Below are 16604 nucleotides of genomic sequence, written 5' to 3'. Positions count from 1 at the left end.
TTACAAGTAATGTTGCCGTGGGCGTCTTCAGACGTGTGGGCTTTCGTGCCCCTCTGCTCCACACCCCTTTGCGCTCTCCTCTTTTTGGCGGTCCCTTCATGAACATTTAAAAACTTTTTGTTTAGTTAGCTGGTTGTTGGAGGTGAGAGGAAGATGAAGGCAAGCGTAGCAGTAGTGGGCAGTTACAGTTCTGGCACAGGAGCTGCGTAACGTGCCACATTTGTCTATGGGGGTGGGGGATGCAGAAACATAAGACTTTTCCTCCAGTCATATCTGCCTAGAAGAAAACAGTGTAATGATACATGGATAGTAGATAAGAAAGCAAGTTGATTTTAGCCCCACTTAGCTCCTCCCCTTGGCACTTAAATGGACGCTCTGTTAGATGATGTAGGAGGAAGACAGGCTTTTCCCATCCCAGCAGGACATGAAGTACCAGAAATGCAGTGAATGAAAAAGTCACCTAAAGACAAAGGTTCTGGGTCCCTAACTTACCTCCAACCTAACTATGACTAATGCCCTTAACTGTGTACACTTTCTGGGACGGAAACTACATTGATTACAGGTGCTTTTAGTAATGAAGAAAGTTGTCCCCAAACCAGTTACTTAAGAATTTAGAAAAAAGTGCGGGAAGTTTTTCTGTGGTCTCAGTTGTGCCTTCGTGATCTCAGTTTACCATGTCTTACCAAAAGATGTTTTTACTTGCATTTTATGTGTATGTGTGTATAGTTTTTTAAGAGTTATGTATTATTCTGAATAAGCTCAGTTTGCACAGTTTTGGTAAACTTAACATGTAAACTCAAATTAGAATTTATTATGTATGATGAATAATCTTGAATATAATTATCCTTCAGCAAAGTTGAGTCCTAAAAGTTATCAAATACTTAACAAGACTCAAAAGTTTTATATATATGTCTGTGTATATATATATATATATATATATTTTCTTACAGCATTTTAGATTTTGAGATAATATAAAATGAAGTCTGTTGAAAGAATGCTTTACAAAGTAGTCTACATTTAACATGGAAAAAAAAAGATGTAGTCTTAAGATATTTTTATATTTTTTCAGCCAGTTTTAGTAAGTATCCATGATACACTTAGTTTTCTCTCAATGGTGCTATAAGGCACGTGCAGTACAAATTATTATTTTATCTGTGAAGAAAATGAGGCATAATTAGAGTAAGAAACAACGCTGGGGCTCAGATTCATGACCTTGATCTTGCTTTAAGTACTGTGAATGTCATAAATGGCACTTCCGTTTGTCTCAAGCTATGGAGACAAATTTGAACATGGACCTTCATTATGGTAAAGATACCTGATGTTTAGTGAGCATTCCCTATGTATTAGGCACTGTTCTAAGAGTATATGTGCTTAGTTATAAATGATACACATCCACGAACACACATTGTAATGTTTTACATACATTACAAAACATAAAAGTTTTAAAAGGAGTGAGATAATAAAAGTGCTTAAATTTCTTTATAATAGTACAGAAATATTTTATTCTTACTAAGACATATATATGTATGTATGTGTATTTCATGAGAGGAGTGTGATTGAATATGTTACCTTGTTTTTGAAATCTTGTTTTAAATGTATGATTCAGATGAAGGTCTGGTCTAAATCCCATTTTTAAAATTTAGATGTAATGCTGCTGATAACTCACTGATCCGAAAGGAACAAGTACTTTTTTTCCTGTGATAAATCACTGTACTGAATTTCTAGTCACATTGCCAGTTACGAGGTTTTTCCAGAACATTCTCTAGTGAATTTCTGTCTAATACCAACACATTGTTTTTGAAAATTAATCAGAAGATGTTGAATAAAAATTATTTTTTAAAGAAAGAAACAAACAAAAAAACCCTTCATTTGAATCACTGCTAACCAGATAGGAGAAAAATTCTGTTTTCAGGGTTTGTAAGTACATAGACGTGAATGTTTGCAGAGCTCAGGGGTCTGCCTACTGCAGCCTGCAGGGTGGAGCTGGCCTGTATCTGCTTTTGTACAGCCTAGTGAGCCAAGATTGGTTTTTACATTTCCAAGTGGTAAGAGAGGGAAAAATATCAAAAGAGAACTGTTTTGTGACACATGTAAACTGTCTGCAGCTCGTTTCTCAGGGCCCCTGCGCTTGTGGGAGCGGCCGCCTCGCTGGGGTGCGGTCTGTGGCTGCTCCCACCCCAGCAGCGGGCGGGCCAGCGGCACCGGAGAACCCGTGGCTCACAGAGCCCGAACCACTTACTCCCTGGCCTCTTTGGAAAGTTTGCTGACCGCTGGTGTAGATGATATTTATGTTTTTCAGTTTCAGGTGACAGAGTGATAGAAAAGTTTTCAAACTTTATTTGAATATACCTTTTGATGTCTTTTGTCAGTTTGCAAAATCCTGTGAATTATCAGATACTGCTGCTGCCTCATTCTAGCTCTTTTCTTTCCTTTTGGGACTCCAGTTACACGTATGTCATCCCTTGGCACTGTGTCCCTCATGTATCTCTAGTGGGGAAGGATCACCCCAAATCCCAGCCCCCTTTCCTGGCTTTACCTGTTCTCCTGGATCTTGGCCTTCCGATTGTTCACTATTTTGTAAGCTCTCTGATGCCTTCAAACACATTTAAAAAAATACGTCCAGCTTTTAAACATTATTCTCCATAGAAAGTTTGTTCCAAGTTGTAGTAGTTCACTATTAAGGAAAGCAGAATCCATTTCCAAACATTTGAACAAACACCCCCTCCATAGCACAGGTTACTTCTGCATTTATAGTTAAAATGGAACTTGTCTTGAAGGGTCAGATTAGATACGTTTATTATTTTGAATATATTTGTCAAATACTGCTTTATTGACAGCCGCTTAATACAGAAAAATTCAGCAGATCTGAAACATTTGTCACTTTTAGAAGAAAAATGCTCACCTCATTATTAAATTGGATAACGCTTACAGACTTTGACATAAGAAAACCAGCATAATTGAGCATGGAATATTCTCACAGTTAATCTCATCTTATTAGAAAGCATTTACAGTAGAGCTTCTCTTACTTTAATATAATCTGTAATTTCGCATTCATGGGCACATACAAACTGCAGTTCATTACAGTACTCTAAGAGCAAACGGACAGTGGGAGAGCCACGATGCAGAGCTTCCATCCTCCACCGAGCCGTCGGCAGACCTGGTGAGGGTGCCAGTGTCAAACCAGTAAATCTCTTTGAAGCTGATTTCCTTCCTTCCTCCTTCCCTAACTCCCTTCCTTCCCATGAACTGGAAACTGAAGTTCTAGAATGTATGTTCTTACATCCCAGGGGATTATCTCGAGCAATCTATAGGCAGTTGTAGTTCCTTCTTAATCTTTATAGGGGCTATTCCATACAGCAGAGTAATTTTTTTTTTAAAATACAAGTAAGATCATGTCACTCTCTTCCTTAGAAAACCGTGAAGCTTCATGTTGGGCTTAGAACAAAGTCTAGAACTTGTACTCAGATATTTTTATCGGACTATTAGAATGTAATCAGAACGTAAGCTCCTTAAGAGCGATGGCCTGGTCTCTTTTCCCAGTGTACTACCAGCGCCTGGAGCAGTACCTCATGAAGAGATGTCATGAATAATGTTTGATGCATAAAGGGAAATTAAATACCTAGAGTTTTTTGTATTTATGGTACTAAAAATAAAGGTCTTATTAAAGGAGAAACTCTGATTTCCCTTTTTAGATTGCTCTGCACAAAATCATCACTTAATATCATTTTGTGCATTTTTTTATTGGAAACTCTAAGGCTTCTCCGCTGTCATTCGTATGAACTGCAACATTATTGGTGTGTTAATATTTTTACCTGTCCCTTCTGTATGTCTTTGCTGTGAGTAAAAATACGAATATGTATATATAGTGATAAAATTATAAAAATCTAACTATAAAAAAGTTCCGTTTGACATGTGGGTCATGTGTTTTCCTTCATCGCACTTACAGTCCTTACAGTAGCATTGATCAGAACGATCAGACTCAGCTTGGCTGCCTCAGTGGTAAAAGGTACTAAAAGGAGGTACCTATTCCTCATTCCTGTCAGTTGGTCTGTCTAATGACAATTGCTGTTACAGTAGTTGACATTGAAGATTTAATTTTAGGCAAAACTTTGTTGGTCTATCTTTGCCTCATTCAAAAACACCCATTGAAAGATTTTTTGAAAACAAACACTAAATACTTTGTTTTCAGAATTTGAGATGTTCACTTTTTCAGGAAGCTCATAAGATGGTGAGAGAAGCAAATGTCAAGCAGGCAACAGCAGAAAAACAGCTAAAAGAAGCACAAGGAAAAGTAAGTTTTTGCTGCTTATAATAGGATAAAATGTAATGAAGTTAGTGATTACCGTCTTAAATATACCTTAACATGTATTGGACTTGGTCTGATTGTAAAAGTAGTGCTTATTGTAGAAGATTTTTAAAACTCCAGGAAACTATAAAGAAGAAAGTAGCTACCACAGAGACTTAATTAATAGCATTTGGTGTCTATTTATATTAGAAGCAAATGATTTAAAGTCTTCTGAATCACATGTATTATCAAAAGGATTATATAATCACATTTTAAAGTTAATATTTATTATTTTACTAAAAGAAGCTACCAAAATGTTACTAGAACTTACTATTTTAGATATAAACTGCAACTAATCATAAACTATTTTTTAATACATTTTGAAGATTTTGAAAATTGACATGAGTGAAATGTTAGACATTTGGGCAATTTTTAAAATTTCATTTGACATTGTGACTAGCAGCTCAGTCCAAACCATATGGAAACATCAGAAACTTGGTTTTACTTTCCTTTTATTACTCCACAGGAAATACAAATTAAACTTATATTTCATCTTTTTGGAAGGGAAGTGTTTTGACCAGACTGCTAACATTTAGCTGCATCTGTCACGAAGCGTACTTGGTTTATGCGACTGTGTTGATTTCTTTTCAAGATTGATGTCCTTCAAGCCGAAGTAGCTGCATTGAAGACGCTTGTATTGTCCACTTCTCCAACATCACCTACGCAGGAGCCTCTGCCGGGCGGAAAGGCACACTTTAAAAAGGGGCATACGAGGAATAAAAGTACAAGCAGCGCCATGAGTGGCAGCCACCAGGACCTCAGTGTGATTCAGCCAATTGTAAAGGACTGCAAAGAGGTAACTCGTCCAGGACTGTCCCCTCTGACTCTGTTGATACTTATTAATTCTCATCACCGAGGTGTCGGTAATGATTTTTGTCAGCAAAAGTTTTAGTGCAAATTATGCAGTATTAAGATGGGGGAGGCTTTATCTAGAGCTGGCTGCTTTCAGGGCTGCCTCTGTTCCCTTCTCTACCTGGCTGACCTTGGAGGACCTGCTGGAAACTTGGTAAGTTTCTTAATCTCGCTATTGCCTTTAGGGAGCTAACTGTCATGTGTTGTATAAAGGAGAGCGGGTAGCTTTAATGATCTGGCTGGTCACAATTTGTTGCTAGAGTGTTCTAGCAAAATAGGAATATAAGAAATGCATGAAAATAAGGTGATTTTCTTGAAGAATGGCACATTGCTTTTACTTAAATTCTGGGAGAAGCAGAATTTTTTATCAGTAAGGTAGTCCTAGAATTTGCATAATTAAGCAACAACAACAAATGGAACTAATGGTAGCCATATCATTTTAAAAGATACATTATAAAGATAACATCATATGGAAATATTTTGAACTGTTTTGAGTAAGACTTGTGTAACTGTAAAATATTTATTTTACTTATATATGATGAGGAAACACTTCCAAGGGGATTGATAGAAGAAATTCACGGAAAAGTCCTATCCCATTTTTTCTGAAAAGCTGTATTTTACTTTGTCAAAGTCAGGTCCATCATTAATCTTTAAGAAGCTGTGTGTGCTTATTCAGATTTTTGCATGGAAGCCAGGAGTTTATTAAATTGAATGACCAAGGTTGTTACTTGTTTTAAAGAATTGCACTTTGTTTAGTTATTAATAAAAAAAAAAAGATGCCAGTGAGAGAGAAGTTCAATACTTGATCAAATCTGAAGGTAACAAAACCTAAAATTCACATTGGTTTCTGTTAAATATTCGAGAAACTTTTAAGTCATAACTTTAGTTCTAATTTCTTTTGATTTAGATAACATTATAAATTGCTTGGTAAAACTTTTATTTTTGCTGTGGTTTCTCAGTGTGTATAATCATGTACTTTTTTTCTCTTTTGTTTACACTAAGAAAATTTGAATGTTTTCTCATGGAACATTTTGAAGTTTTGTTTTTAGTTTATGAAATTTCTTAAAATATGAACAGGCAGCATGTAACTTCAACATAATAACTTTATGCTTTCCAGATATATCTTTTATTCTAATGTTTTGTGAAAAACTTGTCAAAATGTTTCATTAGACAAACGAAACATACATTTGACCTGTGTAAGTCTTAGAAAAAGATAAAACAATTGGGAAAAAAGTGAAAATGTCCATATTTCTGGAGAAAATATGATGGGGGCATTCTGTCATGACATTTACAACACATCTTCTGAAAGCGTTTAAAACACGTGTGCATGCACACACAGGCGAGGCTTGGGGATCAAGTCACTCAGATGTGAACTTCTGTTGGTTTCTTGCTCTGTAACTTTGGTCAAGTTATTTTATCTCTCTGAGCCCTAGTTTCCTTATCTGTAAATGGAGATTATAATATTTATCTGCTCAGCTTTGAGGATTAAATGTTTATGAAGTGCTTATGGTAGTTCCTGATGCAGAGTCAGCTCTTAATAAATCATTTAAATTACTGCCTTTAAACGAGACTCGTTACTTAAAGCACTACTTATCTGCTTTGGGGTTAAATCCATTAAAGAGTAGATTTTACAAAGAAAATGAATTTGAAAATGTAAGTATTACTCATCTGCTAATATTTTTACCCTTTTGCCTTTAGCTTTGATTCAAGGAATTTATGGATTGGGATGAAAACAATTCACAATGAGAGTGCCATTGTTCACCTTAAAGGAAAGTGTTAGGAAAGCTCAGATACAGTCAGGCTTCTGTTACGTTCACGTAGACGACCTGCACACCTGGTCGAGCTGTCCCGGAGGCCGTGGCCGCAGTCAGTGCTGCATTTACAGTGTGTCCAGTGCTTCTGGACAAGAGTGACTGAGAGCTGCAGGAGGATGAGGGACCCTGCTCTGTGTTTGGGTGGCTGGGGGTGGGTGCAGCCTGTGGTTGACAGCTAGTAGTCAGCTGGGCTGAGGGAATCTGTAGAGAAGAAAACTTGGGGAAAATTTATTAAAGTTGGGGGAGGCGGGGAAGAGGAGGGACAACTGGAAGAGCGAATAAGGCAGATGCCAGCCTGGGTTATTGTTGGTAATTCAGATGGTAAATAATGGATGTTGAGATGCCAAAAAAAAATTAAATAAATGTTATATTTTAAGACAGTCAATTTAGGAGGCTGTTTGCTGCTTTTTAGTCTTGCTGCTTATATACAGTAAACATTTTGGAAATTCTTTTGGAAATGCCTTCAGGTAATAGCAGAACAATTAGTGTTATTTCTGGCCCCAAACTGGGTTTCACAGTTTAGTCAGTCTCCATTTATTCAGACACTTTATTTAATTAACTTGGCCACACAATACTTTTCGATTATTTTCAGAAGACTTGTCATTTTTTATACTCAGAACAGTGTGCACGTGTGTCTTAAGAAGAGCTCCAGCAATTTTTTGGTGGGGTGGAGAGTGTTAGCATCCTTGGACACCACAGCGGTACACTGAAAAGAGCTAATTAGTCATTTGGGAGTTTGGACTGTTTTACAAAGAAAAATTGCTGCCATATGTTATAACTAAGAATGGCTGAATTATTATTTTAAATAAAGAGTATTTCTTTTTCAGTAGTGTTTCAATTAGGTTTTGGTTTTATGAAGTGATTTTATGTTTGTACTTTTTAAAAAGTTATGTTATGTTTTCTTTTGATTTGTCAGGCTGACTTATCTCTGTATAATGAATTCAGATCTTGGAAGGATGAGCCCACAATGGACAGAACATGTCCTTTCTTAGACAAAATCTATCAGGAAGATATCTTTCCGTGTTTAACCTTCTCAAAAAGTGAGGTAATCAAAAAAAATTTAATAGAAATGCATTAAGTTGTTTCCATACCTTTACTAAATCAGTTATATATTTTAATATCTCTTACTTAAATAAGATGTTACAATATGTCATATTTTACCATTTTCTCCATTCCATGTTGGGATCATATTAATTTCTTGCCATTCCCTCCCTGAACCTCTTTCATTATTTGAACGGAAGATCACTCACGCTGCGGTGCGCGCGGCGTCGGAGTGAAGTGCTGAGTAAGCTCGAGGGTGGGGCCTCTTTCTTCTGGGTCCCGGGTGGGTGAAGGGGAGTCCTGTGTGCGCTGGGGTGCTTGTTGGGTAGTGATTAAAAAAAAAAAAAAAAGTCATACTGAATTTCTTCATCTTTAAAACGGGAAAAAAATGTCTTCCTTGCCTCTATGTCACAGGGTTATTATTAAGAAGATAAAAGTAAGTGAATTGTCGATACAAAAACTTCAAAAAGAATAGTACAAGGCACTATACAAATGTAAGGTCATAGTTTTAATTTTCTTGCACGTGGAAAGTTTGCAAATATCCTGTTTAGGAAAGTTGATCCTAAGAGTCTTACATTACGTCTTTAGGGGATTTAATTGTAGCATTACTTGTAAGGAGAAGTTAGGACGAACAGGAAAATGCTCTTGGTGTATGGGCACGTCAGCCCTCGTGGCCGTGTGCCTGGTTTTGGGTAGACTGCTCCCGTGAGCTGTCTTGCCAGAGTGAAGTTTGCCTGTTCCATCGGTTGTTTGTCAGTTGTTGCCCTCTCCACCTGGAAATGTAATACTTGATAATTCAGTTAATTCTTTTGTAGATGCTTGTGCACATGAATACAAGGCCAGAAAATAGATAGCTATAATTAGCATAAATTTTTGTGTTATGAACAATCAGTATTAAAAATAATGCATAAAGTAAGCAAAATAAAACAGTTAGGATATTCATTTTGAAGTGGTATCAACAGTGGATGTAGGTTGTGGGTAAGAGTGGTCTGGAATTAATACCTTTAATCCCCTTCCAGATAATGAGAAGTTACTTAGCTATAACTAAATTGCCTTCCATAACAATATTTGAATTATAAAGATACTCAAACCAAGATTATATGGTTTCTTTTTTGTTGGCTGAGGCAAACCTTGTGGAACTTGGGGAAAAATAATTTTTAAAATCAATTTACTATAGAATAGAATTTTTATATTTTTCTGCCAGCATAGCATCTAATCCTTTTTTTTTTTTTTTTTCCAGTTGGCTTCAGCTGTTCTGGAGGCTGTGGAAAACAACACTCTAAGCATCGAACCAGTGGGGTTACAACCTATTCGATTTGTGAAGGCATCTGCAGTCGAATGTGGAGGACCAAAGTATGTTTTCAAAACCATACCTTGTGGAAGATACTGAGTTTAAAAAATTTTTATGTGTTGCAGTTATTTAATTTTTTCTAGTTTTAAATGTGGTTAAATTTCTTGTCAGGGTCCGTGCAGCCCAAAGACCAGTCCCTAGGCAGCGTGGGGATTTCAAATTCAGCATCAGCGGAGAGCCCTTTTCATTACAAACATACACATAAATGTTAGGGATCCAGGTAGACCAGGTGCTAGAAACTGTTTTTAAAACCACATGTTGTAATTTGTTAGTCAATTATGAAGTGTCTTTAGTGGGTCATAAGCAAAATTCTTGTTTGTTTTATGTATACGTATAGCTGTGTGTTCTGGGCCTTTGTGTAAAGTATTCCTTCCCAAGGGTTGTCATCAAAAATAGTTTGAGGAGATGGTGAATTAGAGCTGATCTTAGCAAGTGTGAAAACAGGGTCCCCACAAGACTTGATTGTTCCTCTCCTTTCATACTCTCACTATGAACTTTCTCACTTTGGTAAATGAACAGTTCTTTCTTCCATGTGTAAGAGAGATTTGTCAGATGTAAGCCTTCAGAGGGTGACGCCCACATTTCATAGCAAGGCAGGCTTTTTTCCAACCAGTCCTGGGAGGAGGAAAGACTGAAACCAACAGTACATAAAACCTTTGACACAGCTGTTTAAAAAGTGACTTGGAACGGTTTTGAGGAAGCCGCGTATTTGGTGGCTGAGAACTATATCAGCGTAGGGGACTGGAGAGCCCAGGAGAGCTCAGAGCGAGCAACAGTTGACTCCCATCAGGGCCATGGGGAAGGCAGAAGAGGAAATGGCTGGTTGAGATTAATTGCGAGGTCTGTCAAAGCCAGAAGTCAGAGTTGTGTGGTCCTTCCTGCTTCCTGTCTGGCATGTTGCACTCTCAGCAGGAACACGCAGTGCTGGTTTAGCAGCCGCTTGTGGAGGGTGCCCAGTCCTTTGTTTGCTCTGTGAGCCACACACCCACCAGAGCAGTGTCCTGTTTTACACACCTCGTGCCACACCTGTGCCCCTGAATTTTGGGGAAGAGATTTACATTCCTCAATTCTGACCTTCAGCAGACGCCTGGGTGTTCTTACGCTGGTCATCAGTGATAGCAGTTTTTGTACTTTTCAGTCCTGTATTACACTTTATTTTAAATTTAGCAGGTTTTATTGTAGAATTTTAAATTTGTGCTTGCATTATATATCACACCTGTTAAACGTGCAAACAACATCAAATGATAACAAATGAGGATCTCAGTTTAAGTAGATTTTTATAGTATTTTAGTAAAGTAGTTTTACAGGTTTTCAGGTTTAGGGAACAATTTATATAGTTAAGGATACTGTTGTGCTTGTGGGAATGGGGCCAGGAGCCAAGGTGTTCATAGTGCATATTGTGTGGGGAAAACTAAAGGAAGACATTGTCCTCTTCTGTGAAATGTACCGTGTGACCCCTTGACCAAGGCTCTCGTGGACGAGGTTATCAAGATAATCACTAAATGAACGGCACAGTGCTCTGAGAATTTTGTGGAAGACTATATCATTCCACTGGTGATGATCAGGGACGGTTCTTGGAGGGGTTTGATTTGATCTGGGCTTTTGAAACACAGGTGGAATTGGGGAGATAGAGAACGGTCCGTATGACTGAAGGCCTGGGAACAAGAAAGGTGTGTGTTCAAGAGGATGCTGAGTGTGTTGGGAGGAAAGATGTGATCAGTCTTAGGGAAAAAAAAATGAGATGATTAGATTTGGTTGAGGGAATGGTTAAAAAAAAAGGAGTTAGAGATGATTGATTGTTGACATCCCTAAGTGAAAAGGACATCAAGGATTTAAAATCTTGGGACCAGAGCTGTTAAGAGATACTGAGGCCGTGTAGCATGTTAAAAAAAAAACAAACCAAAACTGGAATTAGAGGAGGGTACAGCTGAGTAGCAGAGCGTGTGCCTAGCATGCACAAGGTCCTGGGTTCAGTCCCCAGTACCTCCATCAAAATAAATAAATACCTAATTACTTTCTCCCAAAACAAACAAAAAAACATTGAAATTATAGTTAAGAAGACGTAGCGTTGAGTTCTAGCTCAAATAAAAATATATTGGCTTTAAAAATGAGATAACCTAAACACTTTTTGATTATTTTAAAAGTTGATACTTAAAACCACTTTACCTGAGTCTTTTCAAAATTAGAAAAATAGTAGACAAACAGGTATGTGTCTGTTTGCAGAAGAGTAGTGTAAAGGTGATTTTTATTAGCTTGATGCTACTTTTTCCTCTTGTGTAAAGTATGCTTTAAAACAGCATAGTTCCAAGGACTTTACACGTGTGCCTTAAATTTCTTGATCACCCATCCTCCCCAAGCTGGTAGTTAGCGCTTTTAAGTACTATCACAGACCATTAGAGGAGTGTTCTAATAGAGGAACAATGAGGCAGAATCTCTTTGAAAAGGTAAGAATGACTTTGTCCTTTGAATGGCAACTTCCAAAATGATCCTCTTTTAAATACACATTCTCCATGTGTTTGCTTAAGACGGAGGCACGTTGGTATCATATTTCTGGTGAGTATAGCTGAAAATTAATGTTGATTTAATATATTTTTATCATAATTCATAATGTCATGTAAAATGCTATTGGCCACTCCCCTTTACTTAGAGCTACACTGATTTTGCATTGACAAGGAGTGGTAGTTACATTCAGCCAAGCTTCTAGTGTAGAAGGGTGACACCTGGGCTGCTGGGAGTCCAGCCTGATAGACAAGTCAGCTTCATCCTGTTGAGCAGTGGGGTGACAGGTGGCCTGTCACTTAACCAACAGGGTTGGCGCCAGGCATTTAAAGGTGAATAAAAGACATTCCCTGCTCTCAAGAGGCTTTCAGCCTAATCCCAGCCAGAAAGCCCTGACACCAAATTTGAGATGTTGTAGTGCGCAGATAGAAAGGATGCTGTGTCTGCAAGCAGTGTGCTCTTTGTGTGACTAAGACTCAGTGTACGTGTAAGGTAGCTCACCCTCTGTATTTACCCGGCCTAGGCACCACATTAAATGCATACACACCAACCCGCACACCAAAAATTGCCCCATCCGCAGCTGTCACCCTGCAAGCTATCAGTAACACGTTTTGAGACTTGAACAGTCATCTTTAAGTTTTCTCCAGCTGAGAGAGTACTTGAAGTCCTGTTGGAAAACTGAACCTGCCCTGCCGCTGATTACTCATTTGTAAATTTGCTCCAGGATAGGACGTACATTAAACCTGGAGCTTCTGTTTCTAGAACCATGGTTAATGCTGTGCCAGGAAGCTGATTCTAGAATGTAAGCCCCAAAGGGCGGGGACTTTGCCTTTCTCATCACTATCGCCTAGCCTCACAGAGTGCCTAGTACATAGTAAGTTTTCAAATATTTGTTGTCTTAATGAATATACAACTCGTCCAGAAGGTAGGGGCAGAATGCTTTTAATTAAAAAAAAACTAAAATTTATCCTTATTTTACAGAAAATGTGCTCTCACAGGTCAGAGTAAGTCCTGTAAACACAGAATTAAATTAGGGGACTCAAGCAACTATTATTATATTTCTCCTTTTTGCAGATACAGGGTAAGTAACTTAACCACAGATTTTAATAAAGCTCACTTTGATACGAGACATTTGACTGTTTTAACATTTTTTATTCTTTTTGACCTAGATCACTTCTGTATGTAACTTTTTCACATACATTCGATATATTCAGCAGGGACTCGTGAAACAGCAGGATGGTGAGTGTTCTTAATTCATTATAAAATACTTGCATGAAAGTCCAGTAAAAAGTATAGCACCTAGTAGAAATGCTTGAGTTAACTTTATTACTGGTACATTTATATTGGATCTCTTTTATAGGTCTAATAAAATGTGTGAAGAATTTGGAAACAAATGCCTCTTTTAAAACATGTTGTATTTAATCTTTAAATTTGCCTCATTTTACTCCTAATTTTGAGTTTTAAGCAGGATCAGTTTTAACTTGTAAGGGATATATGATAAATCAGATGGTAAATGTGAGAGGAGTAAAAATCTCATTGAATTTACTCCTTAAGAAATAAAAATGAGCAAGCTCCAGAAGTGGTCAGATTTATTTTAATTAGTGGAACCCACAAGGAGCTAACAATACATTTTTTTCTGCATTTTCTGCTTTCGTATGTGAAGTAATAAAGCAGTCAGGCGGGTAATTCTGAACAGAATAAAGATGCCTGTATTGTAAATCAGAAGCGCGCAGATGGTCTGTCCGGGAGAGCCAGCCTAGTGTTAAGTACTGCAGTGTTTTCAACATAGTCTTTCTTGGTTGCTTACAGGTTTACAGCCAGATGTCTGAAATACCAGGCATGAAACTGATATGGCCTGACAGCGCCAAAGCAGTGGTTTTGTTTTTTTCTAATACATATTGTTTAAAAACAGAAATAGCGGACACTGGGCTAGGGACAGGTCTGTGCAGGTTTTGTATTTGAAGTTGTGGGAAGTTTTCTTGTTTGTATTTTTTTCAGACACTGCAAATTTTCTTATACTTAAAAACAAATAGAGACCTACTGTCTTTGAGCCACGTAAACCTTAATCCTTCGGAAAAATTAGTCATGTTGATAAAAAACTTAGTTTTAGCTTTTTTCAGGCTCTGGGATGTTGAAAACAGTCACATTTATTTAGAATCCCATTTAATTCAGTTTTAATGCCTAAGAGAATAGGGGTGAAACCTGTCATTAGTTAATGCTGAATTTCAAAAGGTTGCATCGCATAAAAGCAGTTTTACACTGTACAGTACTTTTTATGACTTTAATAAAATTGAAATCTTTTTGAATATCTGTCGGTGGATAATATGACTTAAGATGGAGAACAGATGATTTGTGTTAAGTTGTCAAGTATATTCTTGTTAAAAAAAGACGTTTTTGTAGAGAAGAGTGAAAGGTATCCGCTTTATGAAAATAGGGAGAACGTGTCATGAGTGATGGTGGGGCTGATGGTAAAAGTGGAATGTTCTCTGGTTTCTCTTACTCTTCACTTCACAGTGTTTGGTACACGTTGTATACTGGGTGGGTTTGTAATAAATTATTATTAACTTTAAAATTTGTTTATTATCTGCCTTGCCCTGAAAAGGATTTAGGGCGGCTGAATCTAAAGCAGGCTTTCTCGGCCTCAGGACTGTGCTTAACATTTTAAGCTGGATAATGCTTCATTGTAGGAGGCTCCCTTGTGCATTGGAGGCTGTTTAACAGCATCCCTGTTTTACTCAGTAGACGCTGGTAATGAGAAATGCATCCAGACATTGCCAAATGCACACCGGGGGATGCAGTCTCCCTGACTGAGAACCACTGATCTAAATCAGTCTAATCTGATACGTCAGAGGAAGACCTTTTATTATCTGAAACGTAATACCAGTCTAATCTGATACGTCAGAGGAAGACCTTTTATTATCTGAAAATGTAATTTTCCCGCTTATAGAAGGGACTTAAAAAAAGCAGAGATAATTGAAATTTACAGCTTATCCTCTGCATGTATTTTTATGTCTAATTGAGCCATACACAAAACCTTTCCCTGTTATTACAAAGAATGCTACTAAATTCTCTGGACTGTCTCTTGTTTTCCTTTTTTTTTTCACCCCTATTTACTCTGTTAGTTTTAGTGAAGAGTGAAAGGGCCAGTATGTAGCAAAGTAGAGCAAGAAGGTCCGTAAGTCAGAAATAACTGTTGTGTAATCGAGCGCTGAGCACGGTTCCTCAGGCAGGCAGCAGCGTTGCTGTTTGCTGAGGACACTGAGATGCCTGCTTCCTTTGGGCTAAACCAGTAGTCATTGATCTGTCTAACAAACTGCTGTGGAAAATCAGTAAATACTGCTTATTCATTGATAAAACTGGGATGCTCACAAATACAAGAAAACGTTAATGTGAAATAGTGATGGAATGTCTGCGTGTTAGGTACGTCATTAGGAAATGCCCTATTGGCATTTCAGCTAATCTTAAGTTTTCAGTGAAAGAGATTAAAAATAATCAGGATGGCATTTTATGATTTATGTATTTCTCTTTTCTGTTTGTATAGTTGATCAGATGTTCTGGGAAGTGATGCAGTTGAGAAAAGAGATGTCATTGGCAAAGCTGGGATATTTCAAAGAAGAACTCTGATGCTCTGCCTGGGACCGTGCATGAACCTCCCTGAATACCTGGAAAACGGCTGGATATTTTTATGGTTACCTGATATTTATTTCCAAGGAGTGGGTCCAAGACTTTTTCCCTCTTTTGCAAATTACACTAAGAAGTACTGTGATTTCTTTTAAACTGACCTATGCTGTGTTTGCTTATTCTTTAGTAGAACACATTATAAAGAATTACAGGTGTACTAGTGATTGTAATTTATAGTTGCAAAAAAAGCTAAATAAATAAATGTTAGGTTGAGTGTGTTTTTGCTTTCTCTTCTAGCTCTGACATGGCGTAAAGGGTCAGCTGAATGTATTGAATTGTAGTTTTCAAACTGCACAGCAGCCTTTGAGGGATGAGGAAGAAGGCTGAGTGGACGGGATCAGCTTCTGTCCCCCAGTAGAATGGCTCAATTTTTGTTTTATATGTTTGGCTTCAAAAGATTTTCTTTAAAGAAAGATTTCTGCTTCTGAAAAGAAAGTTACTGTTTTAATCATTCTGTTCTCTGTAATTTAAAGAATCCTTTTATTACGGCGATTCATTGAATATAATAGAGGACAGTCACATTTTATCCTAGAGGTGCATTCTTGATGTAATACACTTAAACTTTGTATACGTTGAGCACTGTAGTGGGCGCTGAAAGGATGTAAAGATAAATTAGGAGTTGGATGTGTGCTCAAGGGAGTTTGAAGGGGTGTGGGCTGAAAGAGTAATGCACGCAAAGGAGAAACTGTTTACTGATGCTGTTTATAAAAGTAAATAGTTCCCGGGTAGAAATACAGTAAGTACAGAAAAGCAAAAAGAAGAAATGAGAAGCCACTGTGGTCTCTCCATCTAGAGAAAGCTGCTCTTACTATCTTTGAAGAACAGGCTTTCGGATAATTTCCTACCTACATATGTATATTTCTGTAACAAAAGTAGACTTTTTTGCTTGAATGTTAAATATTCCACAAATATAAATCACCATAAGGTTTTGATTATAGGATGTTACCATAATTTAACTAACTGCGTTTGGGGGTTAGGTGGTTTAAGCTTTTTTTGTGCCATAATGCTGTGATGAGGGTCC

At 37.5% G+C, this 16604-nt stretch overlaps 1 protein-coding gene across 5 annotated transcripts in view; it reads left to right on the top strand.

Annotated features, from left to right (window-relative positions):
• The window catches only part of RAB3IP (RAB3A interacting protein), a 149245-nt gene extending 133448 nt beyond the window's left edge, over positions 1 to 15797 (top strand). For all 5 annotated transcript variants that reach the window (XM_032493783.1, XM_032493780.1, XM_032493784.1 and 2 more), the window contains 7 exons: positions 4214 to 4291; positions 4938 to 5141; positions 7928 to 8056; positions 9293 to 9405; positions 12884 to 12983; positions 13072 to 13141; positions 15444 to 15797. In XM_032493783.1, coding sequence (XP_032349674.1) covers positions 4214 to 4291; positions 4938 to 5141; positions 7928 to 8056; positions 9293 to 9405; positions 12884 to 12983; positions 13072 to 13141; positions 15444 to 15526 — 777 coding nt within the window. In that variant the 3' untranslated portion in view covers positions 15527 to 15797. The remainder of the gene's footprint in view (positions 1 to 4213; positions 4292 to 4937; positions 5142 to 7927; positions 8057 to 9292; positions 9406 to 12883; positions 12984 to 13071; positions 13142 to 15443) is intronic.
• Positions 15798 to 16604: the final 807 nt, after the last annotated feature.

This window comes from Camelus ferus, chromosome 12 (assembly GCF_009834535.1).
Source record: "Camelus ferus isolate YT-003-E chromosome 12, BCGSAC_Cfer_1.0, whole genome shotgun sequence".
Classification (NCBI taxonomy): Eukaryota; Metazoa; Chordata; class Mammalia; order Artiodactyla; family Camelidae; genus Camelus; species Camelus ferus.
This window is presented reverse-complemented; position numbering and strand designations above follow the sequence as displayed.